Genomic DNA, 26,468 nt, shown 5'->3' with positions numbered 1-26,468 from the left:
TCCATCTGGACTCACCATGTGAGTGTGAGACCAGGAACTCTTCCAACAAGAGAGTAAAGCAGGAGCAGGATTGAATAGATTGTTAAGGAATTGTGCTGTCTGTTTGAGAGAGTGTGAGCAGGGGAGGGGCCGAGGGGCCAGGGTTGGGGGGGGGGAGGTAGAGGAGGGAGGGAGGGAGAGAGAGAGAGAGAGAGAGAGAGAGAGAGAGAGAGAGAGAGAGAGAGAGAAAGAGAGAATATCAATCTGAAGCAGACTCCATACCTAGTGCGAAGAGCTGGACATGGGGCTTGATCCCACAAATCGGGAGATCATGGCCTGAGCCGAAACGTAGAGTCAGACGCTCAACTGATTGAGCCAGCAGGTGCCCCTGTTCTGTTTTACTTAAAGGAGGTCTACATGTCCAAATGTCTGATGCACAGGGTAGAGGAGTAGCACATTTGGTACTATCACCATTGTTTTTGTGCATGTTGCAGTATAATTGAGGAAGAAGAATTTTGGTAACACCTCTTCCAGAAGCACTCTTGAAATGCTAAGATTCATGATTTCCACAAGTCTGGATACTCTTTCACCTTCAGTGACAGGATCAGAGGGGTTGGCATTCTTTCGTAGGCATTTGGACAAGCTTATTTTTCAGTGTTGGCCTCTCTATGATTTATTATAATTTTAAAAATGTGTTTTTGAAGTTTGATTACTGTAAGCAAATTGTGTTTTCAGCATCTCATTTTCCTCAAGCATTTTCTTCTTTGTATTTTTTATGTGTACATTTTATATGAATCATGATGACTTCGTGGATGTCATTGTGATTTTGTAGATTTTCCTATTCTTAAAATGTTTACATTGCTCAATTATAAAATCCATGTCTGATAAGTCAAATATCTTAACCTCTGTGGATCTTTTTAGGGTTTTATCCCCCCCTCCCCCCGTTACCTTAGTTTTTTGTTACCTTGGTCTCCTCTCCTGATATGCTTGATGGTTTTTAATGAACTCTGGACACTGGTTATGAAAAATAGTAGAGATAATTTTAGGCTATTGGTAATGTCATTTTCCTCCAAAAAGGATTTACTTTTGCTTCTTACGGGCAGAATCAGAGACTGAGATGATATATAGCTTTGCCTCAGACTGTGGGAGGTCTGGCTTATTCCTACTTCATCCCCACCATTACTCCTTCTTCTCCTTCTCCTTCTCCTTCTCCTTCTCCTTCTCCTTCTCCTTCTCCTTCTCCTTCTCCTTCTCCTTCTCCTTCTCCTTCTCCTTCTCCTTCTCCTTCTCCTCCTCCTCCTCCTCCCTCTCCCCCTCTTCCTCCTCCCTCTCCCCCTCCCCCTCCTCCTTCTCCTTCTCCTCCTCCTCCACCTCCTTCTCCTTCTCCTCCACCTCCTTCTCCTTCTCCTCCACCTCCTTCTCCTTCTCCTCCACCTCCTTCTCCTTCTCCTTCTCCTTCTCCTCCTCCTTCTCTTCATCCCCCTCCTCCTCCCCCTCCTCCTTCTTCCTTTTAATGTTTATTTATTTTTGAGAGAAAGCATGCAAATGGTGGAGGGGAGAGAATCCCAAGCAGGCTCCATGCACAGAGCCTGATGGGGTTCAATCTCACAACTGTGACCTGAGTCAAAATAAAAAGCTGGACACTCAACCAACTGAGCCACCCAGGTGCCCCCCAACTCCCACTTCTAAGATGTACTCATCAGGGCTCCCATGTGAATGTCTTGGGTTTTCCAAGATTCTTCCTCATCCTTGGGCCCTGAATTCCAATTTTTGTCTGCCCTGTACCATAAAACTAGCAAAAGCTCTCTGCATTCCCTGGTTGTTACTTTATGCTCAGTTCTTCAGTTTCTCAGGACCACCTGTGGGAATGAATAAATGCCTCAAAGGGAGAAGCAGTTCTAAATGTCAGGCTTACCTCCTTAGCTTCTCTTCTTTCTGAGACCTTTGTCGCTTGTGTGCTAAGTGGCTCTTTTTGGCCTAGTGTTCCTAAGCTGTTCTCAGTAAAAGGATTGGTTTACATCAAGCTATTTAGCCATTGTTGGAAACTTACCTGTATTTGAAAGTGAATATTCAAATATTAGACAGTCTAGCATGCCTTGTTTGTATTACTGTTACCTTGTGCTGGTTATATATTATTCTATGCAGTCTTAGCATCATTTATAATGATTATAGCATTATTTATAATAGCATTATTATATATTATATAGCATTATTTATAATATAGAAGTTCAGGAATGCCAAAAATAACAGTGAATATGGCATTCAAATATTTGGTCAAGTTTTAAAAAATCTACCAGATTGATTTTTAATTTATTCATATATGTGTATATATATAATTATATATATATAAACACACATTTATATATATTAGCAAATGGTATTTCTTATTTTCACTCCTTTTCCTCTTTTTCTACTAGGTGGTTTATTCTGGTTGATTTGCAGAAGCTCTTTGTATGTAAGAGATATTAACCCTTTGCTTATATGTGCTATAAATGTTTATCATTAGCAAATACTGCTACTTTTCAGATTTATTGAGGTTTTTGGTGGCCTTTTTATAGCTCTTTTTAAAAACTAATGTCGCACAGATATTTATAAAGAGAGTACACAGATACAATCATAATATATATGTGCACATACTCATATCTATATATACATAAAAAACCTTATTATATCATTCAGATCCTTTATTGTCATAATTTTTGAGGGATCAAATTGATTTGCCGATGACTAAGAGTATTAACTTCACCCCTTCTAATAGTGGTGTTCTTGGTCCTTTTTGCTTTTAATTTGATCTTGCCAAATGTTCATATTTCTGACCCATGTGTTTTGGAAATGATGGGGGTAGTATAGGGTCTAATTTTATCTTTGTCTCCTTAATTTTGAATTCTTCACTTCCTTTTTCCTCTTTTAATTTAGAAGAATGGATTCTATGGTTAAGTCACCTGAGAGGTATCACAAAAGAGTATAAATATGATATGAATGGGTAGAAGTGTGTGGGTCTTCTAGACAAGGGGGGAGGATTGAAAAAGAAAGAGCCTAGGATAGAACATGAAGTATGTTTGGAACGTGAAAAGAGGTCGACTCGAGCAGAAAGTCTGAAGAAATAGGAAGCAAACATGGGTTATTGAGGGAGGATCACATTTTGGAGAATCCTGAAAGCTAGGGACAGAAAGAATTCTTCATGTATAAATTAGATGTTCTTAATGCAGATAACCAAATAAGTATGCATTTACAAAATAAGCCCTGTGTCAAAGCTTGCTGTCCAGGATCATCTTTCACGCTTGTTTATGCTGATCTTACGTGTTCATTTTCCTTTACTCCACGAGCTCAGAGCAGCGCACCAGGACTCACATGAACTAATTTTGTGCACCTTCTTTGAGTTTTACTTTGCATTTGACATTCTAACCAGGTGAGTTTTAAAGTGATGGTTGAGGACGGTCACCTCACCTGAGAGAGAGAGTAAAAGTCTGTCATTTTGTGGGTAAGTCTAGAACTTCTTTCCTTCAACTCGTTTCTTCTGCCTTTTCAGCTGCACCTGCTCCCCAAATCATAAATCTCTGTTTCCTTGCATACATTAAGCAGATGAGATGAAAATGTGCTAAATACGAGTAGCTGGCCATGTCTGCAGGCCTGAACTATTTTGTTGCCTCTCGAATAGCGTGGAGATGGTGGCTTACTGAGAATTGGGTGCAATGGTGAATGATGGCGCCCACAATATTTTCAAGGGCACACGCAGATTGCTGTGTAAGGATGTGGAAGCCAAGAACTTCAACTGAATGATGTCGCCGAATTCAGGACAGTTAGCTCTTCAGAAGTGGCACTTTTATGCCAGAGGCGAAATATAGAGAACTGAGCCTTTTCCTTTGGCTTTTGCATAAAATTGTGGTTTTTTCTTTTTCTTCTATCTCTAGGGGACTCATTCTCTCAGTTCCGCTTTGTCGAGGAGAAGGAGTGGGATGGTGAAGCGTCGTGTCCAAAACAGGTAAGATGGTTTGTCTCGAATGCGGGTTGGCTCTGCTCAAGGCTGGAGACTAACATCCTTACATTATTGTTGAGATAGAGTCTCCGTGTAGAAAAGAGTAGTCATTCATGTACAGTTTAGTCTCCGTTACAGAAACCGTTCAGAAAATGTCCGGGAAGCTTAACTTATACAGGTCTTTGAAGCTAGAGTTCACCTTTACACCTGGCCATCTGTGTGAATTCCCCACATAGACTGGGCTGCAAGGTAGTGAGTTTATAGTCATGATTTTTGTGTGGATTGCTCTGCCATTGGGCCTCTCTTCTTTCCCTTTCTGTGAAACTTCCCCTTGGAGTTGAAAAGTAATTTTTTCCCCCTCATACTGCTTTTGGTATCAGGTGAAAAAAATCCTCAAGTTTATAGCTTTAGATAACTCTTTATCTATAATTAGAAGAATAAAGCTATAAAAATAAGGACAAATGTCACAGAAGCCTTTCAGCGAATCCAGAAAGGCCAACCACTTCATTCGCTTTGTGTTCGTGCCATACTTCCATCCCAAGGAGTTTCGATTCTTTTCCAAGTGGGATTTGACTGATTGTTTCCATATGAGAGACGACAGGTGTTCTTACCCTTTTACAAAGCACAGAGAATGAGTGGTGGCTTGTCATGGGCTCCCTGACTCCATGGCTAGGGCATACTGTCTGGTACAATGATTAGACAATCTGTCCACAGCTTCAGGCAGGTGGCTGAATAGCAGACCTGAAGCCCAAGGGTCGGGCACCCTCCTCCCCATTCTGCTATTAGCTCCGCACACATGCACACTGTAAGTGGTTCATTTTACCCCTGGACTGGTGTGATGTCTACTTGTTTGGGATGGGCATTGATTTACCACACTGTGCGGCGGGGGGTGTTACTTATAAAGTGACTGCCTGTCACTTTACATAGGGTCTGTATTACCCCATGGAGAAAAGTAGGGAATTAAAAATATTTGTCTGCTTGAGTCGGTGTGGGCAGATGCCTGAGGTGCAGTTTAGCATTCTAGGATAAATTGCAAACAGATAACCTCTCACATTTCAACTCCTTTTGGGCCGTGTTGACTCTCAGAGAATGTTTCAGTTATCCCGAGGGTTTCAAATAATCCTAAACTTCTTCATTCATCAGAACACTGAGAACTTGTTCTTTACTAGCTATTTTATTAGATGCAGCCTGTTCAAAGGTGAACCAGCCAGAGACCGTGCTCGTGCATTGCCCTTAGCACGGTGGCTGACCTAAAGTAGATGATCAGTAAATATTTTTGTAATGAACAAAAAAGCGTGACATAAAATAAGTGGTGTCATCAGTGAATGAAGATAATACGGTGGGGACCACTTTGGGCTGGCAGGGATGGAGAGCAGCACCCGGGGAAAGAGATCGTTGGCTGCGTCTCGGCGGAGGAGTGTGATTCTGGGGGGTCCTGTCAAGGGAGGAGAGCTGAAAGACCGGCCGTGCTGAGAGTCAGGATGTCATTGGGGTGCAGTGTTCCCAGAGGAGGGGGCTTCAGGGGTTGTCCTGGGCCAGTTAGTACCAGCAGTTTGATGTTCATTTTCTTCTGGGGGGAAGTTTAGCATGTGGGTAAGAGCACAGACCTTGGAGAGACACGCCTAAAGGTGGGTGTATCTTCGTTCTAGGACTTGGGCTGACTTGTTTCCTTCTCTTGTGTTCTCATCTGTCAAATGGAACTAATAATAGGATATAACTTGGGGTTATAATGATGGTTTATTTCTATCATCTTCTGCCTTTTTCTAAAAGGTCATTTGTAATCATCACCTGATATATCTGTAATTTTTTGTTTGTTGATAGAATTCGGCATTTTATGTGGACTGTGAGTCATTGGTTCGTGCCCTTCAAGAACTGCCTCTTTCGCTCCGACTCAATGTCGCTGCTGAATTGGTCCAGGTAAAAACCCCGATAGCATCTTCCAGCCAGTGTGGGTTAGGGCAGCAGAGGAAAAAACGAGTGAAAAATATCCCTCTGCAGAATGTCTCTCAGTGAGCTTTTCCTTTCGTAAATCTGAGGGTTTTGTATCAAGGTAGCATTTTGAAAAGTTTTAAGGGACAATGAAGTAATTTTTAGAGTTTTTTTTTTTTTCTTTTCTTTTCTTTTCTTTCTTTTTTTTTTTTTTAACATTTTACATTTGAAACATTTTGAAGGATCAAAGGTAATGGAACTGAATGAAATGTAAAAAGATAAAGTCTAGCTGGTATTTTACTCACAAACTTATGTGCCAGACTCTTTGTTAGCACTAAGGGGTGATCAGACAGACATGGTTCCTGCTCTTTGGAGCTTAATCTGTTGGGAAATTGGAGTATCAAGCAAGTGACCCAATTGCGTTAAGTCCTACGAAGGAGAAGCCTAGTGTGCTGTGAGCATACGTAATAACGAACCCGATCTACTTTGGTGTGCTTAAGAATGCCTTTCCTGCAGGAGTGTCAGATTAGCTGAGATCCAAAGTAGAACAACGTCTGAGTTGGAATTTAAAGAAGAGTGACCCAACCGGATCTACCTTGGCAATACTGCTCATAATGATAAAAGCAAGGGCCATTCTGGCTGCAGGATAGTGGAGAGTGGACTAGGGGAATAGGCAGAAGTGTCTGGTAAATGTGTGTGTGCAGGCACGTGGCGGAGGAGAGTGGAGGAGGGGAAGCAAAACAGGAGGCCGCTGCACGGGTCCTGTGGGATCCCTGTGTGATCGTGTTGCTGGGGCTAGGGTGATGATGGTGGAGGTGACAGAGAGCTTGACTTTACTTTTGAGCACCTGTGGGTAAAACTGGCAGGACTTGGTCAAGTACTGGAAATGGAGAGCAAGCGAAGAATTGTTCTAGGCTCTGCAGCTTGTGCACCTAGGCGGTGGGGCAGCATCAGGAAAGGCGAGGTTGGGACATTACGGGTTTGTGCCTCTGAGATAGCAAAGTGCAAACAGTAGTTGGATAGAGAAATTGATGGTGCAGAATTAAGGGCTCAAAACATAAATGTAGGAGACACCAGCGTAAGACAGCAGTTGAATAATGAACTGAGACGAGGAGGCCCAGTGGATGATACTAGAGGAACTTGAAAATGTTAATTGTGGCCCCACTGAATTTTTTAAAAAGCGAAACCCTGAGCAGTCCTAATTGTGAATAGAATCGCGGCAACTAAAATGATCAGCTTCATTCTGCACCTGAATGTGATGCTACGCTGGAGCAGATGCACAAATTGGTTACCCACGCGGGTTGAATTCAGGGCTGGAGGACAGTTAAGTCCTCTGCAGGGCAGAGAAGTAGAGAGGATGGCATTTGCCTCTAAGGGGGAATCGCCATGGAGCTTTAGAAGTGTTTGGGGTTTTCTTACGGATTGGGAAACCACTGCTGTCTCTGCTGGGTGTCCAGAGATGTTCCAAGTCCCGCCATGCATCGTTGGGTCCCCCAGAATGAGAAATGGTTGTTAGCACTACACATCAGGGTAGCACTGAGATGAAGGTGATGGGGCCTCAGGACTTAGGGAGAAACAGGAAGCGCTGTGAGCATTTGAAAGTGAGGATGTCGTATCAGTGGCAGGCCTTAGAAGAAAGGTATAAAACAATCACAGGAACTTTGAAAACCCGGGTCCTAGTTTTAAATCTCACCCCCACCCCACCCACTGATGTAGAGCAAACTGTGTGTGCACATTTGAATTACTGGGGGAGTTAAAAAAGCAACACCAGACACCCGAGCCAGAACAAATTCAAGGACTCCAGGATTATAATGAAAGACCACATCCCAGCTTTATCTTGCACACTGAGAATGATGGATGAATATTTATGTGTCAAGCCATAGTGCTCTGAAAGCCCTGAGGAGTCATTAGCAAGCTGGATCTGCTCAGGATGCTTAAATGCAGGGACAGGTTTTCCAACAGTAGTTGAACCTCATTCTCCATCTACCCACCCTGCTGCCATGCTGGTCACCCCATGCCTCCCCGCCTCCCCACCAGAACAGAGCTTCTCAGTCTTCGCTCCACATTACAGTCCCCTGAAGAGTTAACTTTTGTAAAGTCATTACAGAAAAGTGCACGCATAAGTATGTAGAACCATGGAATCTGCATCCAGAGCAAGAATCAGAATATTGCCAGCACCCCAGAAGCCACCCCTCCCTCGAGTCACTACTGCCCTAAAAACTACTATCCTGATTCCTAATACTAAAGATTAGTTTTGCCCATTTTTGTACTTTTTACGAATGTAATCGAGTATGTTTTCTTTCCTGTCTGGCATTTTTTACTCAAATGTTAGCAAGCATCCCTCTTATCTTGGGGAGCTTGTCCCTTTACCTTTCTTATTCACACATTGATTGGCTGATTGCTTCTCGGTGCCTTTTACAGATGTTTATGTCCTCACAGATGGAAGTATACATACATTCATATAGACCTGTGGTGCTGCCAGCTCTCAGGGCAGTTATAGAAAGACATGGCCCTTTTGATTTCAACTCTGAGTTAGCACACAGCGGAGGTGGGGCAGAGGGGGAGGCCCAGCCCTGTTGTGTTTCAGTGAGGTCTCCCATGTTTTAGCCCCCATCAGTAAGGAAGGGTGCTGGGGCAGGGCCTGAATTCGAGACCCTTTGTGGACTTGCTGTCTGGATAGAATTAGCCATTGCCCAAAGTTTGGCTTCCTTTGTTTTTGTTTCTGCTTAAGCAAATGTGGCAGGACTCAAGATTTTTTTAACTCTTTATGCTTCTCTTTCAGACCACCCTTCCTTTAGAGCTTCCTCAGGTGAAACCAAAGAGAAATGATGAAGGCAAGGGACGAGGGATGCAGTTAAAAGGGCCCTTGGGTCCTGGAGGAAGGGGGTCTGCTGAGCTGAAGTCTGTTGCTACTGGCTGCCCCATGTACCTGGGTAAAGATAGCCCAGGTCCCACAAAGGGTTCCTGGGAACCCACTGGCCCACTGCAGTCAGCAGCAGGCCCCTTGGAGGAAGAGTTAGATCTGCTGCTGAGTTTAGATGCACCTATAAAAGAGGGAGAGAACATCTTACCAGACCAGACATCTCAGGACCGAGGATCTGAGAAAGATGGGGAGGTGGTGCCAGAAGAAAAAGGTATGGCTTCCATTTGATTCCCTATCCCTCTTCCTGTTTTTCTGCAAACAGCCCCACCTGCGTCCCATCCATACACGTCTCCATCAGCGTCTGACATCGATCTGCTGTGGTCCGTGGACATCTATTTCTGTGCTCACATCCCCACTTCCCCCTGAGCTGACCTTTCTGACATCCTTCCTCCCACTCGATACACCCGGCTTCCAAAGCTGCTACCTGCCTGACTGCAATATTAAACCCGGGGCTGCAGATTGAACTCTCGCTATAAAAAGGCATTAAGCTTCTCCTGGTCCTCAGCTGTGCATCAGCAGGCCTTTTAATCGACTATCTGAACAGGCCAGTTAACCAACTCTCCAGACTTCTTGCTTGCTATTTCGATCTTATTTTTTTACAAACGAGCACTCCCTCCCTTGTGTGCGCTCTGCAAGACAGTGGCCCGTCTGATAGGGAGAGGCCGAGGGTGACTGCTGCATCCACACACTGCCTTTGAGAACCTTTGAAGACTTTCCAGGAGTGCTACAATAGTCAAAAGAAAACTGAGCTGTTGGTCTTTTTTAAGAAACTAGTGAACGGTAAAAGGCAACTTCAGAATAACTAGAGGGGCAAATCTCTACCCCATTTATTGTGAGGATATTACTGTAACTGATTGAATAACAGAACGTTTCCCCTTGTTGTAAGCAAACAGGTAGGGCTGACTTCTGTCATGGAACAAGCCCCAAGGCAGCCTTAACCCTCACTCTGGGGACCAACGTGCAGTTGTTAACACTGCTTTTATTTCCCCAGCTCCTGCAGAGCCCTCTGTGGTGGAAGAAAAGAACGTGGAACCGGAGCAAGCAAGTACATCAAAAACTGTTACCGAGGAAGAGCTTGAAGACTGGTTGGACAGCATGATTTCCTAACGTATAGAAAGAAAAATGAAAAAAAGTGCCTGAAGCAAATTTTGGTGGCCTTGTCAGCAAGGGCGGGCCCAAGGCTGTCCTTCCAGAACAGCTGGTTTACAAGCATGCCCCACGCCGTCAACGCTTGCCGCGGTACAGCCTACCTCTGTGTTCCACAACATGAGACTATACCTTTAAGAGGCTCCTTGCATTTGTTCTCTGGCTTAGTGATCTAGTAGATCCCTTAAGGGCAAGGGATGTTAGGGCTCTTGTTTCCAGCCTCCTTCCTTTCAATGTTTACGGCAGAGCAGGTGCTGCTGATAGACACAAGCAACAAGGCATGCATTTGGCCCAAATAAATGAACGCTGGTGTGTGGACTTCCTTTCTTTCCTGGGTGGGGTTTTAGGCCATTTGTGTCGTGTCCCTTTTCCCAGCTGTCCCAGTGCGGCTGCGGAGTCAGCCGCAAGAGGTGCAACGCAAGACGCCAACACCAGAGAGTGGGGTGTATTACTTTATTGCAGTGGGCACTTCCTTTGATTTAAGGAGATTCACCTAAACACAGCAGCTCCACTACTTACAAGGGGACCAGAAAGCAGTACTCAATTTGGCATAAGATTGAACTTTTTCTGGATTTTCAGTACAGTACTTCTAATAACAGCAGTTGACAAGCTGTTACTGGAAAAAAAAAAAATTATATGAATAACCTTCAAGTGCAGTTTCATGAAGACAGAAGATCACAACTAATTAATGGAACTATGTCCATCTGGGACATAAACATAAAAAATTTGCATAGCTATATCTAAAGAGATTTTTTAAGGCACTTAATCGATATTTCAGTGTCGACAAAGTGTGTTTTTTTTTTTTTTTTCTATTTCTGTAACTGCTTAAAGCTTTTCAAGCTGATTCTGAATACATTCACTAGCAAGTACCATGGGAGAAATTTGCAGTTAAAATGATTTTTGTAGTTCAGATCATGAGTCACTAGTGGATACTGTCATGTGACATTCAAGTGCATAAAATTTCAGGTACAGTGTGTTGAAGACTTCATATTTCTAGTCCTTTCCTCAGTGACTGCCATTGTGACAAACCAGTTCCATTACAACTGAAAAACTTGAAGGTATTCAATTATAGTTTCCTGGCTTCTTTGCCCTCTTTTCACATTTTGAGAGGTTGTCTCCCACAGGGCTATGTCCATTAGGCACAAAAAGCCAAATCAATTCCACGATCTCACATATTTTTAACAAACACTTTCTCATAAGGGAGGCATTTAGAATATGTCACATTTCAATTATTTTTCAGAACTGTAAAAGGATTTATTCCACTGGAACTTGTCCAGAACTGTGGAGTTTCTTTCTGATTTATCCAAGCTGATCTTCATATTGTTTCCGAAAGCAGTCACCAGCTGGGAAGAAATCCCAGCACCTTTCTTGGTACATCTTCCAGACATAAGATTCCTGAAACAATGGGAACAAAGGGTACTTCTTTTGAAACCACAGTAAGCTAAAACCTGCATTGTTTTTACTCTGTAGATATCCCTTTGGGAATGGTGAGGGGGTTTCATTTATATGAGGCCCAACTAGAACCTTCTTCCTTGCTCTGTTCCCAGCCTAGAATATTTTGAGAGCAAAAAGTCATTCCCTACCCAACTCCTCCTTCCTTCCCCCGCAAAACTCACAACACTGAACACCATACAATGATTGCCAGTAAATTGCTTAAAGATCTAGAAATAAGCTCATTCTATGCCACTGGTACTTGGTAGTAGGCAGAATAATGCACAATGAGGGGACAGTGAGTGCTAGCTCGGGCAGACACCTGGGGCACTGAAAGCAGATCCAGAACCAAGTGCCTCACAAGTGTGTGAGCTGTGAAGTTTTCCTACAACCCTGATGATGTTGGAATACTTGATAACCTACCTTCTCTTCCCTTGTTCTCTGTCTTTGCATTTCTTTATCCTAGTCACAGAATCCCTTTTGACACATACTTTCACTCATACTATCCACACCTCCACATTCCCTGCGTCACCCACACATGAGGTGGTTATCTTTCTCAGGCTGTCTCTCACACCATTTTACTCTCTTTGTTAAGCCGCCCACTCAGCTTCTCCTTGTCTTTTTCTCTGTAATGTTCTCCCCACCTCCAGCTATTCTACTCTGAAGCAGTAACCATAAGGGTTTAGAAAATGTCAGTGTTAGCTGGGAAGGATAACCAGAAAGTCTTGAGGAATAGATGGGAGTTGCCTTAGGATGTGGGGTTTCTCAGGTCACAAAGAGATGGCGGAATAACACAGAGGAAGAACGCATGTGAGACGCTAAGGGAATCATCGGTCTACTTCAGACATTCGATGCTCTGGTGAGTCTCAAGGCTTATGAAAAGGAAACTCAATGCAGGGCTATGATTTTTTTTTTTTTAAATCAAAAAATTATTTTATTATTTCTTTTGTTTTAAGCTCATGCCATTTTCTTTTTGTTGTTATTACAAAAGCAATTTAAATCATGACCGAAAGTCAGAAAACGTAGCCAAACAAACAAAAAAAAACAACACTCATAACCCACCAGCCAGAGAGACAAGCATTGCTAACACTTCTGTGACAAGACTTTCAGACCATTTTCCTCACTGGCTATGAGTTCAGGTAGCGGGGGAAGAGTGGTGTTTTGTCACATGTTTTCTAATCCAACGTAATATATTTAGTCAATCTAATTCTAAGTGCAGAAAACTCTAGACTGCAGGGCTATGATTCTTAAGATATTTTATTTCTCACCTGACCCGTGTGTTCTGTTTCATCTTTGTTAATCAGATACATCAGGAAGAACCTGGAACAAGAGAAAAAAGGTATAAGTGAGAAAAGACATTACTTTGGTTACTCTTTTTGTGAGGAGAAATTCTTTTGTCCCTAAACCTTGAGCTAAGACAGCTTATGAGGAAGCATTTTGGCCCTCTTTTTAAAAAGCCCTAAACAACCAAATGGTGACTAAAACGCTCGTAATAGGTGAACGTAGAACTGAAATTACGTGTGTGTGTGTCTCAAGGATAGGTCATGGAAAAGGTGGAAAGTATTTAACCTCCTTAAGTTGCTGTGACTCTTCCAGAAATAGTTTTGTTTGTATTATGGATACCAGAGAAAAGTCCACGTAGTCTCACTTGTTCTAACTGTGATGGGTCTGAGGTTTGGGTCTGTTTTTCTGGAACACACAAGTATCCATGGAGGCGGGGGCTGATCATTCAGCTCACATTGCATGATCTCAGAGACCACTTCCAAACGAGCCAGTCTCTTGCCCTCTGAGTATAGGACTGTGAGGCTGGAGGTGGGGAGAACCCGGGCCCCAGATTTCACATCCTTTGGGGTGTCCTTAGGGTTATAGCTTCAGAAGCTATGAACAGATTTGGTTCCTTCCTCCCTTTTCCTTGATCAGACTAAGAAGAAGGTATGGCCAGTAGCTTTATGAGGTCTGATACCCAGGCATGTAGGACATTATTCCTTTCCTCGCACATTTATTTGACAAAGCACTGTTTTTAGGGGGAGTTTCAAACATGAATAAGGGGGTTCTCTCAAGCTTGCTGCTAGAGCTGCACAGAGCCAGAAGGGACATTGTTACAATACATAGTGCTCTGGGAAGACGTACAAGCGGGCCGCATAGCACCATTTGACATTCCTCTATTCACAAGTCCTCACAAATGCTCCCCTTTTATAGAAGGACATCCATCCCAGTCACCTCTATTGAGACGAAAACTCTCTTATTAACAATCATGAATACTCATGACTTGAAGGGTATGCTAAAGTTTTTTTAGTTTTTGTTCTCGTTAGGATTTTTTTAAATTTGTGTTTTCGTCTTGAACTCACATTCTAGGGGAAAAAAAATATGTCTTTGCTACTTCTCTTTAACAATAACACCTTTCCCAAAGGCTAGGGCTGTTCCATCCTAAAGAGAGGTTAGTTTTTCCACAACAATAAAATGTTGACTCAGGGGGAAGAGCTAAGCCAGGGAGCCGCTTTTTTTTTTTCTTTTCTTGAAAATGATCACGGAGAGAAGCTGTATCGTCAGGTACTCTATATTCTCTAAGGTACAGGATTCGTACACAGTGCATGGCACACAACAGGCTCTGAATAACTTGTTCTTGAGTGAATGCTTGCCTCAGAACAAGTACATACTTACTGGAGCTTCCAGGGGGCCAGGCTCTAGGTGCTGGGACACCCACACCCACAACTATCCCATGCTTGCAGAGCTCATATGTTCAAGGAGAGGACGGGCAGGGTGAGGCCTGCAAACTGACCATGGAATCCAACAACACGCAGGGCGCCAACCGCCCTGATGGAGGCCCCTGTGGCGTGGTGGGGAGGAAGGCCTGACCAGAATGGGATCACCGGAGAATGGGAAGAGAAAAAAACGGAGGCGGTAAACACAGACATTTTAAGTTTTGCTGGAAAGGAAAGAAAGAAGCAGGGCAATAATAGCTGGAAGTAAAAGTAGGGCTGTAGCCTTTTTGCTTTGTTTAGGATTTTCAAAGAGAATGCATGTGTGGTGATAGGAAAAGTCCAGTAGAGAAAGAGAAATGGCTGTAGTGATGTATGGGGTCTGATCCTGGGTGGAGGGGCTGACTGTGGCTATCAGTAGGAACGGCCCACAGCCCCCATCTGTCAACACCCGGGAGAGGCAGAGAATAGGGACAAAGGTGCAGGCTCTTGGGGGCTCCTTGAAGTTTTTTCCTAATCACCTCTCCTTTTTCAGAGGAATACGCAGAAATGGCACCCACAGAGGGGACACTGAGGACACAACTGTTTATTTTAATCTGCCACTCCTTCCCCTGGCCACTGGCCCCTCCGTTGACCAAGGGTACTCACAAATAGTTGGCTAAGTTGTGCTCCTGTAAGGTGTGTGTTTCAAAACCATGAGGGGTCGTGTCAAAGTAGTCATTGCCAATCCCGCAGATGAAACATTTAGTCTAAGAAGAATAAAGAAGAAGTGAAGGCATTAGCAAACATGACATTACAGGTGGGCGGAAAGAAAGGGGTGATGATCTCTGACAGAACTGATAGCCAATGAAGGATACTTCTCTCCTTAATGTGTTGGGCTATTAGTCGTCTACTTCACAGGGTCCCATACCTAGCTCCTTGCTAGCTGAGGATGCTTGCTCCTGCCCAAGCAGGGGACGTGGTGAAGGCACCAGGGTGGCAGGCTGGGGAAGGACAGGGTAGGGTGCAGAGCAGAGAGGGTGGCACAGAAGAAATGCCCAGAGCTGGCAGACAGGTGCAGGGAGGGAACAGGGCAGGGAAGGCAAACAAAACTTTATTGGTAATTTGCCTAAAATTTGGCCCTTGGTAATAGCAGACCCTATTATTTAAAAAGTCCTTTTATGGGGCACCTGGGTGGCTCGGTTGAGGGTCCGGCTTCAGCTCAGGTCATGATCTTGTGGTTTGTGAGTTCAAGCCCCACACTGGGCTCACTGCTGTCAGCTCAGAGCCCACTTTGGATCCTCTGTCCCTTCTTTCTGCCCCTCCCCCTCTAGCGCTCTCTCAAAAATAAAGGTTTTTTTTTTTTAATTTTTTAATGTTTTTTATTTATTTTTGAGACAGAGAGAGACAGAGCATGAACGGGGGAGGGTCAGAGAGAGAGGGAGACACAGAATCTGAAACAGGCTCCAGGCTCTGAGCGGTCAGCACAGAGCCCGACACGGGGCTAGAACTCACGGACCACGAGATCGTGACCTGAGCCGAAGTCGGCCGCCCAACCGACTGATCCACCCAGGTACCCCAAGGTTTTGGGTTTTTTTTAATGTTTTACTATAAGCTACAAAAATAGAGTTGGAACTAGTCGAACATTACCTCCATATCTTCTCGCACCTGTTCCTGCTGGTCTCTTAGCTCTCCAAAAGCATCAATAATAAGACCTGGTATTTTAAATACAAAGACAGATAAAGTGTTTAGAATACTCTGTTTAGTGGCTCAGGGCAGTGGTTCAATTGTTGAGGCCACGGTGTTTTGAAAAAAAGTGAATTATCAAGGCTGATTAAAGCAAAATCAGAAAACATAGTTGTGTTTTCAAGTGTTGCATCCAGGCTAACCATTTCTCATTGTTCCTCTTCCTCCACCTTGCTGCAGTATTGGATGCTAACCACGGACTTCATGACCCACTTGGCTCTCCCCTAGTCCTTCCCTGTTCTATGTTGCTTGGCCATTCCGTTTCCAGTCCTGTGGGCTCTTCCTCTTCTCTAGCCCCTTAGGCAGTGAGGTAGATCAGGATTCCTCTTCAGGTTCTTTGCTTCTGCTTCCGGAGCATCTCCTCTCCACTCACATCTTTGATCACCACCACCAGCACTGAGGTATCCCATTTGTACTGTTGCATTCGTGTTTATTTTATGTGTGCTTATTATTCATTATTTCTATCCTATTCCATTCCTGACAGGTCTCTTGAAAGACTTACTACAGTTACCCGCTTATTAGCCCTCAACACCTGCATGTTTATAGGTACCTCAACTTGGTGTGACTCCAACTAAATTCATCATCTTCCTCTAATTCCTGACAAGTTGTTGACTACAATAGCAGTACCCCTCCCCCCAAAAGATAAAAAACAAAACAAAACAAACACGTCACTCTCTCATAGCTCCTTTCTCTGCTCCTTCCCCACCCTAATGCCTGGGAAGAAAAATAAGGGCAGGAACCATGAGGCTGTGGGACAAGACTAGCCACAGGAGGGATCTAGGAAGCAGAAGGAGAAGGAAACAACCAGAGTGGGGGATAATAGGGGGGAGGGGGAGTCCTCCCATGGCATTCTCAAGTTTCTTATGTCAGTGCCCGTATCTTTGGCTCTATGTACAGCCGAATCCTTGCATACAGGAGATAGTCAATAAATATTTACTGAATTAACAAGTAAATAAATGTCCAAACCTCTATACAAAATGTCACAGACACAGAGCAAGAAAGAACTAGATCTAATAAGCCCTGTTCATACTTAACTGGCAACCCTACCTTGAATGATGGCCAGCAAGATGACAATGACAAAGAAGAAGAACGTGATGTCGAAGACAATGCGGTACATTTCGTAAGGATCACCAGCAGGGTCTTCAATTTCGTCGCCAATGCCACCTCCTGCTCTTACTCCCACATACATGTGGAACAGGTAACACTAGAGAAGAACAAAAGTGGCAATTCAGGTAAAAGTCACAGAGCTCTGTCTTTAGCAAGATGGTCCGAACCTTCACCTGCGTGAGGCAGGACACAGCCCTCTCCGGTGATGTCAGTATTCTGCTGCCAGCTGCTGTCCTCTGCACCCTTTGGTCAGTGGGGGTGTCCAAAGGTGGAAAGACTGTGGGTACGTGTAGCCTTTAAAAGATTTTTTTTTAAATGAGCAGATAATAAGTTTTGAACTATTTGACACCTGTAAGAGAATTCATGTAGGAAACGTCGAAGTTAAAACACCTTTGGGCCCTGATGAGCATGCTTTTGCCAGATGCTCATTTTCCCTCCTTTAAAGTTGCAGCCTCTGGAAAAGGCCTCCTCCTACTTCCACATCCTCTGTGCACCCAGGAGGGCAGGGATTCCTACAGCTTCTGAGAGAAGGCAACTTCTGCTCCTGTGCTGCATGGGTCATCCAGGGCAGGGATCTGCGTGCCGGATCCTAGAGCAGGGTGCCGCCCCCCCACCATCAGTCCTGCCTAGAGGGGTGAGGTTCAGAGGGAAAAGCATGGAGATAGATGCATGCTGGTCACAGTGGTGCTCTAGTGACTGTTACATTGCTGTCTGATAGGGGTACCTGCCCCAAGAAAGCATAAGGTGAGTCTTTGGCCAGAATGTTACCTGTTTTAAATGATCGCAAGCTAGGGTAGTTCAATGTCACCTGTCCCTGACACAGTGTTTGCCTGAAATCTCATTAGGAACATCTACAGATGCAAGTGTCACTCTGCCAGCTCCCCAGGAGCTGTGTTCTTCTTGCCCACTAGTGGCTGGCCTGACAGGAACCTTCTGCCCCGCCAGCCTGCCACTCGCATTTTGTCAGACTATAGCGGCTGTTCTGGAAAAAAAAAAAATCCCCTGGGGCTTCCGGAAATAAATTGGGCACCAGATTCATGGGACTACACCCCGAGATTTCCGAGACAAAGAACCAAAGCTTGACTTCCAAGAAATTTAGATGTGGGTCTGTCCACATTCAGATACAGGTAATTCGCATCTTTACCACAAATGTAGGTGACAGAGACCCTCTGTGCAGGGTGCTCTTTCCACCTAGGTGTAGGTGAGTGCTCCCAAACCCTGTTTCCTTCCGTCCCTCTGTCTTTCCTGGACACTTCTCCCTTTCAGAGATGTGGATTCTGCTCTAGTCTCTGTTGTCGCTGTGACTCTCCAGTTCCTCCCTACCCAGGGAGGACAGTGACCAGCTGGCCTGCGGAGGGGGGGGGGTCTCACCGTCATCATGTCGTCACACTTCATATCAGGCTCATCGTCATCTTCACTTTTGTTGTAGAACTTGCGGAAGAAGTTGAAGGCCACCACGGTGTAGAGGTAAACCACCACAGCCAGGAGACCCACAGTCAGAACCAGCTGCGAGCAGGAAAGAGACAGGAGAAAGGAGGTGGGTCTTCTCCACCCTTGGAGGTTCTTGGAGACCCCAAGGAAACAAGAAAGGGGACAGAGGAGGGGGTAGGAGCGAAGGTTGCTCTACTGCAGGTGGAGAAAACGGGCTATGGGGAGAAGACAGTAACGCTGAGGGCTTGTGGACTAAATTCATCACCTCCAGCATCTCAGAACATGACTGAATTTGGAGGTCAGGCCCGTAAAGAGGTAAATGAGAATGAGGAATTTAGAATCAGCCCCACTCTGATCTAACTGGAGTTCTTACAAGAGGAGGACGTTAGGACACAAAGAGACAGCAGGAGCTGCAGGCACAGAGGGAAGAGCAAGTGACAAAGTAAGAGGCCAGCCAGGTGTAAACTGAGGACAGAGGCCTCCGAGTCTACCCCCACCTTGATCTTAGACTCCCAGCCTCCAGAATGGAGAAAAGATAAACGTCCGTAGTTTCCTTCCATCCATTGTTTGGGCCACCGGCCTGGTTCTGTCACAGCAGCCCTGGCAGATACATACCTGGGGATGGGACTGGGCTAAATAATCTATGAAGGCAGTTAGGACTGAATAGAAACTGTGCTAGGAGGAGGTTCCCTAGGTTTTTTACAGAGAGAGCAGGGAGCTGAGGCTTCACGATCTGGCTTCCACTCCAACGCTGCTTCTAAAGAAATTAAAGGTTGGGGCTCTCTCTCTGTCTCCCAAAAAATGAATAAATCTTAAACAAATTTTTTTAATGAATTAAACATTCGTTGGACTGGTGGGTGTCCCTACATTACACGTTTTCATAAATAACCATGAGTGGAAAAGTGTGATAGCTTTGAAGTTAGTATAAGAATTATTTATGATGGTTTAGCAAAGTGACATTTCTCATCATCAACAAATCTGCCTAAAACCTTTGCAGGGGCACAGGGCATGCTTATTTCCAGGCTTCAGGAAGTACCACAAATGAGGACTAGGCAGGACCTGCTCATCTGGCCCATTTGACAGACTGGGGGCTGAGCCGGAGCTAGGAAGATCACAGTCTTTATGAATACAAGAAACATATTCAGAGGCTCCTTCGAATGGTGAATAGTAACTTAGCAAACCGCAGACCTCACAGAATGCAGTTCGTTTTAGAAACAGAGAAAGAACCTGGGCTTTGCACCAAGGAAGAAATGGGCTAGTTCTGCCACTTAGCAGCTGTGTGGTCTTGGGTGAGACAGCCCCTCTAAACTTCAGTTCACTCATCTGTCAAGTGAACATAACATCTACCTTACAAGGTAGTTGTGAGCCTGTCATAGTATTTGGCTGATGGCACCCAAAGCTGGGCATGTTGTTTTGTTTGTTTTTTACAATCTTGCCAGAGTTTATTCAGCAAGCCCATATAAAAAATTCATTGTTTCCCCTTTCCATTTAAGGTACAGTTTTGTGTAATGCCATTAAGCCGAATCAATAAAAACTGAAGTTTCAATATCTGAGTAAAGGGGAAGAAACGAATTCTAAAAGAGCATATCGTAATACTGGTATTCCACAGATCACACTTTAGGAAACACTGCCTTTATAGGATCAAACTTCCCAAGACACACACGTAAAAATACACAATGGCCTTTCTCCCAGGAACCTATAGGGAAGCATTTAGCATGCTAAGCAAATACCTACATCACAGTCCGTCATTACCTCCCCAAACTTTAGTGGTTTGAATGCGGCGGCAAATTTCTACCTCTAGCTTTTCTCTGTTCTTTTTATCTTCAACTAAAACGAGAAACATTGACTGCTGCTAGTGCCAGAAACCTAGAAGAAACAAACCACCCTAATACTTGATGACCTAGCACCTTTTATCTTTCAGAAAATTTTTTGAGTATCGTTGACAATGGAACACTAGGTGCAGGTGTACAACATAGTGATTCGACATCTTGGATACATAAATGTAGCTACCATCTGTCACCATGTAATGCTGTGACAATACCATTGACTACATTCCCTATCCTGAGCCTCTTATGACCACGGCTCATTCATCCCATAACTGGGAGCCTGGACCCACAACTCCCTTCCCTCTGGCAAACCACTGGTTCTCTGTATTTGTAGATCTGCTTCTATCACCTTTCACTGCAGAACAATTAAAGGTCAATTTGACTTCAGTTTTTTCTGGTTGGAATCCCTATTTTTTTTTTAAGGCATACAAGATGATTTAATAGGTGTACACATTGTAAAATGATACAGCAATCAGGTTAATTGACAGATCTGTCACCTCACACAGTTACCATTATTATCTGTGTGTGGCGGGGAGGGTGGTAAGAACACTTCTGATCTACTGTCTTAGCAAATTTCAAGTATATGAGACAGTATTTTTAACTATAAGCACCATGTTTTATATTAGATCCCCCAAATCTATTTGTCTTATAACTGAAAGTCTGTACTCTCTGAGCAACACTTCCATTTCCTCCAGCCCCTGGCAACCATCATTCTACTCTTTGGTTCTAGGAGTTCAATTTCTTTCAATTCCACATATAAGTGAGATCATACAGTATTTGTATTTCTGTGTCTAGCTTATCTGACTTAGCATTAATGCCATCAGGGTCCATCTATGTTGTCGTGAGTGCTATGGTTTCCTTTTTTTTTTTTATGGCTGATTAATATGCCATTATATATACATACCACATTTTCTTTATCCTTTCGTCTATTGATGGACACTCCAGTTTTTTCCATATCTTGACTATTATGAATAATGCTCCAATGAACATGGAATGCAGACATCTCTTTGAGATAGTGATCTCATACCCCTAAGTAGGATTGGTGGATCATGGGGTAGCTCTTCATCTAATTTTTTGAGGAATTTTCATATGGTTTTCCCAATGGCTGTACAAAGCTGGGCACGTTTTAAGTTCATTCTTTTCTCCCTCTCCTACACAAAGGTTTAGAGATGTGAGGGAACTCCTGCCTCACTTAGGAAGTTGCACTTAATGAGGAATGAAATGCTAAAGAGTTTGAATTTTTTGACAGAAAGAGCCATTAGAGGATTTTAATCAAGGGAATGACCCGGACAGCACTGTAGAAGACAGACTAGACACTGATGAGACTGGACATAGCCATGACTATAGACAGATATAGATATAGACATATATGTGTGTGTGTGTGTGTTTGTGTGTGTATATATATATATATATATATATATATATATATATATATATAAGTCATTGCTTCATAATCAGAAGCATGCAGTTTCCTGGGAAGTTTTCTAAATACATAGCCTACTTACCAATCCCCAGGGAATGTATCAGATTCATGGAGGAAAGGGTAAACCTAAAAAGAGTCTCCAAAGTGATTCTGAGATGCCCATCACCTGCTTTCCTCCCCCCTTTCCTGAACATTTGATTAAATGTTCAGGGTTTCTAAACCAAGGTCTTAGGGCTCTTAAGTGATGGCCACAAGTTTGCAAAAACAATCTAGTAGTTCACGTGTTTGGCCAAGAAATGTGTACTATACTCTGACCCACAGTTGTCCACTAGCATACTACCTGTTGTTGGCTCCCCCCCCCCCCAATCCGTATCGAGGCCCCTCCTGTTCTGCATCAGGATAAACCCAATACCTGTTTGCCGTTGTGAGTTACAGATGACAGAATAGTCCTCAGCGTCTTGAAGCCCATTGCAATGTCTAGCAGATGGGCGGCAAAGAAGAAGTTGTTGTAGTGGCCCAGGATCGACATGGTTGTATACCAGGCAAGGTAGAGAAAGGACTGTGGAAACCGAGGCAATTTAGTAACTTTTCAGGCATTCCGGCCTCATGATGGGCCCATTAACCACCCCCCCCTTTTTTTCCTCATCTTTGGGAAGAGAGCGAGTGAAAGCCTGTCTGCCTTACACTACTGTTCCCCAGGTATGGTGAAGGCCCTCCATCTTTCATAAGCAATCACTGAATCTTTCTTGGCACCCCCCAGCATGTTAACTGATGGCATCTAATGACATCCCTGGCCCTGTGGCACAGAATCTCATTTTTCCAGATGCCATACTCACGTTATCGGTAAAAACAACTCCCAGCTTCCAGATATGATACTTCATGTCGATGGAACTCAGCCTAAAGGGGGACAAGTAATTTTAAAACTTATAAATGTCAGAATGCAGTTAAGTGTTTAATAAGGGGAAAAATTCCGTTTTTTTCCTCTCAGGTTTAATAATCTAAATACAGCTCTGAGTTTTGCAAGCTGTATGTGTTCCCCATGAGACCGAGAATGGTTGAATCATACATCCTGAAATTTTAATTAGTCTTTCTCTTTCAGCTCTTTGAGGCATAAAAGCTGATAGGCCTTTCCATTTTTTAAGGCAGCGTTCTCCCAATATGTTAGAACCTAGAAGAAACTCCTAAGCCAGACCAGAGCCTGAGAGCACACAGACATTCTGCAGTTCCTTCCTTGGCATGCAGAAGAGGGCTGGAAAATCAAAGGATCCACTATGGCCAGACTTTGGATTTAAACTCCTAAGCTCTGTACCATGACACCAGAGAGGCCGCCTCTGCTTTGCTTTCTTCTACCGGGCTGAAATCAAGGGCATTTTTGTCCAAACCTAGGAGTTCGGCGATGCGTTCTGCTCCGTAGAGATCACCATACTTGTTAATCACCTAAAGAGAGAAGACAACAGGGTGGGTTTGGGCCACTCAACACCATCAGTGTTTTCTCTGGCCCCGAGGTCTTCAGAGCTTTGCTACACTCTGGGCTCTTTCAAGTGGCTGATAAAGACATGATTCAAAATGCAACAGGAAAAAATAAAAAAAATAAAATATGATAAGATTCCCTGCCCCCCCCCCCCCCCGGAGAAAACAGAAGTGACAGAGATAAGTGAAAAACGGTTTGTTTCAAGCTGGTATCTTTTTGGAGCAGAGAAAGAAACTAGTATGCAGAAAGCAGTGATTGTATTAAGCTGTTTAGGGCAGCTGATTATAGCAATGGAGCCAAAACCTACATATGCTCATAAAAAACCCTTCTGTGACTTACTCTTTTTGAGATACCATCATAAAAACAACATCAAATTTATTCATGTTTGTAGATGAAGAACTTTTAAGAAAATTTTTTTAATGTTTCTTTATTTTTGACAGAGAGAGAGACAGAGTGCGAGCAGGGGAGGGACAGAGAGAGAGAATCTGAAGTAGGCTCTAGGCTCCGAGCTGTCAACATAGAGCCTGATGCCGGGCTCGAAATCGTCAACTGCGAGATCATGACCTGAGCTGAAGTCAGATGCTTAACTGACTGAGCCACCCAGGCGCCCCTGTAGATGAAGAACTTAAAAAAACAAAACAATAACCAAAAAAACCCCTACATTTCTTTGGTGGTCATGGAACTCTCCCCATCCCTACCCCCCACTCCCAACTGACAAGGCCTACCTTTCTCTTTACAAACTTGTCCCAGTAGTTATTAGGAAAAGATCTGAAAAACAGAATAAAAAAGGGAGATTCTTAGCATCAAGGCAAGCACATCAAGAAGCTTTGCAATCTGTGTCTGGATCTAGGATCTCCTTGGGTTTTGTCCTGCTCATTCGAGAATTCAGACTGATTCAAAGTCAGAGTCCCCACAGGTCTGATTTAGGGTTTTGCTTCTTTGTGTTGACTTCTGGAATACTGGAGAGCCACTCTGCATTTTCTACTTCAAAAGTATGGTAAAGAGCCAGAAATTGTGGCATCAGACTAGACAGAAGCAGATCCATGCCTCCTGATCCCAGTATAACTGCAAACAAAAGCCTATAGGAAAACACATGCATTCAACCTTCCTTCACTGAGTGCCTAACTTCATGTTGGTACCTGGGGTAGCTGATAGGGATACAGTGGTGGAAAGTGTAGACAAGGTCCCTAACTTCATGAAGTTTCCAGTATGGGAATCATCTTTTGTTCATGTATGTGGGGTTTTTCTTAACCAGAGCGCTCATCCACTCTATTTTCCATTCCCATGTAACTCCTGTGGGGTCTGCTTTTCTCAGGGAATTAGACCCCTCTTGTCTTTTGGACGTGGTCCCCTCTACCATACCATCCCTAACCCCTCAGAGGCAATTTCTGCCCTGAGCCTAGGAACTCATACCAGCTCCACTGCAAATTGTCATTGTTCAAATTAAGGAAGGACTGTCACTTTTGGGTAGGTTGGCAAAAACCATTTAAGATACTTTTCTCCTTTCCATCCTGAAATCAATCTTTCCTGGGAGAGTTCATTGTGAGTCTAGATTGCAGCCAAGGAACCTCTGACCCTTGGTGCAGGCATTCTTACTTCTGTTTTCCTTAATCTGAGTCATTCTTATTGCCTGTGGAACATAACAGTCTCTTATTTTATAAAGACCACCCAAGCTGGTGATAAGGAAGTGAGGACATCCCTCTCTTCATGGGCCTCTCAGAAGAACAACTGTGAGCAAATGCCACTTCTCCCTCAACAAACAAGCTGACAATCTTTAAACATTTTTTTCTGTAGGGAGGGGGGGAAAGGGGAAGCAAAAGCAATTTCTTTGTTTCAAACATCCAAATGCCACTTAAAAGCAAAAACAGATGCTGGGGTTACAAAGTAAACTGGTAATAGGTTTTATCTCTGGAGGCATGCAAGTGATTATTTTCATTTTCTTCTTTGTACATTTTTCTACTTGATTTTTTTCACGTATTACACTTAGAGCCTAAAATAAACAAAGCAAATAAAAATCAATCCAGGCTTCCTCTGTCCACACCAATATCTCCTTTCTCTTAAATCCTTTATCCAAATGGATAACATACAACTTGGCCTTGGTCACATTTGGTCCTTAACATACAACTTGGCCTTGGTCATATTTGGTCCTAAGGGTAAAATTCCACAAGTGATGCCACAGAGATGCTGACTGAAGGTTCCAGGCAAGACCCTTTCACAGACATGATCTTACCTTGGTCTGGGTATTCTTGTCCCCTGACTAGGTATGTAAGCTCCTTGAAGGTAGAAAACATAGTTTTACTTGATAACATACGTATTTTTAAATAATATCCTTTACTTAAAATCTGAGGTAGATGGGGGCGCCTGGGTGGCTCAGTTGGTTAAGCATCTGACTTCAGCTCAGGTCATGATCTCGCGGTTTGGTTCGTGAGTTTGAGCCCCATGTCAGGCTCTGTGCTGACAGCTTGGAGGGTACTTCGGATTCTGTGTCTCCCTCTCTCTCTGTCCCTCCCCTTCTCATACTGTCTCTCTCTCTCAAATAAACATAAAAAAAATTTTTTAAATGTGAGGTAGATGACAGGGCCTTCAGAAGGGAAATGCATAAGTAAGTGCTACTTCTATATATGAATGGTCAAAAAATAATACAAGATGCTCAACCTCTTTAGAAATCAAAAAAATGCACAGTGAGATGCTATTACACACCTACTGAATTAGCAAAATTATTTGAGTATCTTAACAAGTGTAGCAAAAAGGCAGAGAAGCAGGAACTCTCATACAGTGCTGGTTGGAATGTTAATCAAGACAAACACTTGCATACCTTACTATTCAGGAAATTCCTTTCCTGATTTCCATTCTAGAGAAACTCTTTTACTTGAGCATCGGGTATAAAAGTATTCATTGTCCCACTGTTTATAAGAGCCAGAGACTAGAAACAGTTGAAGTATCCACTGTCAGGAAAATGTATAAATACACGATACACACATGACAAGTACTTATATAATGGAAAATGCTACAGCTTTGAAAATGACCAAACTATGGCTACACACATCAACCTGGGCAAGCTCCAGATGCACTCCTGAATGAAAGATTTCAATGACAGTATAATGCATGTAGCATAATTCCCTTTACATAAAGTTCAAAATCAGTTGACATGAAACAATGGTTCCAGGGACACATAGCTAAGAGGTAAACTATATACTAAAGCACAAGAATGAATATCACTGAAGCCAGGAGAGTAGTTAAGTGGGGGTTGGGGAGAATAAGATCAGAGAGAACATCCCAGACTTTGAAGCTATCAGCAGTGCTCCATTTTTTAAAGTTTGTAGTTCATTAACAATATAAAAATAAAATAAGATCGCTCTCTTTGACATATAGTTAACTGTAAAAAGTAGGTTACGTGTATTG

The 26,468-nt window shown here is 43.5% G+C and overlaps 2 protein-coding genes across 2 annotated transcripts in view; one reads left to right on the top strand and one right to left on the bottom strand.

Annotated features, from left to right (window-relative positions):
- The window catches only part of AVEN (apoptosis and caspase activation inhibitor), a 200,127-nt gene extending 189,856 nt beyond the window's left edge, over positions 1-10,271 (top strand). Inside the window, exons 4-7 of the mRNA XM_058740558.1 lie at positions 3,891-3,961; positions 5,777-5,872; positions 8,667-9,018; positions 9,799-10,271. Coding sequence (XP_058596541.1) covers positions 3,891-3,961; positions 5,777-5,872; positions 8,667-9,018; positions 9,799-9,914 — 635 coding nt within the window. The 3' untranslated portion in view covers positions 9,915-10,271. The remainder of the gene's footprint in view (positions 1-3,890; positions 3,962-5,776; positions 5,873-8,666; positions 9,019-9,798) is intronic.
- A 121-nt stretch (positions 10,272-10,392) lies between these two features.
- RYR3 (ryanodine receptor 3) overlaps positions 10,393-26,468 on the bottom strand; it is a 535,021-nt gene continuing 518,945 nt past the window's right edge. The window contains 10 exon segments of the mRNA XM_058738297.1: positions 10,393-11,348; positions 12,653-12,704; positions 14,732-14,832; positions 15,713-15,777; positions 16,856-17,012; positions 18,287-18,421; positions 22,008-22,154; positions 22,432-22,492; positions 22,905-23,032; positions 23,792-23,834. Of these exon segments, the coding sequence (XP_058594280.1) occupies positions 11,253-11,348; positions 12,653-12,704; positions 14,732-14,832; positions 15,713-15,777; positions 16,856-17,012; positions 18,287-18,421; positions 22,008-22,154; positions 22,432-22,492; positions 22,905-23,032; positions 23,792-23,834 (985 nt within the window). The 3' untranslated portion in view covers positions 10,393-11,252.

Source organism: Neofelis nebulosa, chromosome 7, assembly GCF_028018385.1.
Source record: "Neofelis nebulosa isolate mNeoNeb1 chromosome 7, mNeoNeb1.pri, whole genome shotgun sequence".
Classification (NCBI taxonomy): domain Eukaryota; kingdom Metazoa; phylum Chordata; class Mammalia; order Carnivora; family Felidae; genus Neofelis; species Neofelis nebulosa.
This window is presented reverse-complemented; position numbering and strand designations above follow the sequence as displayed.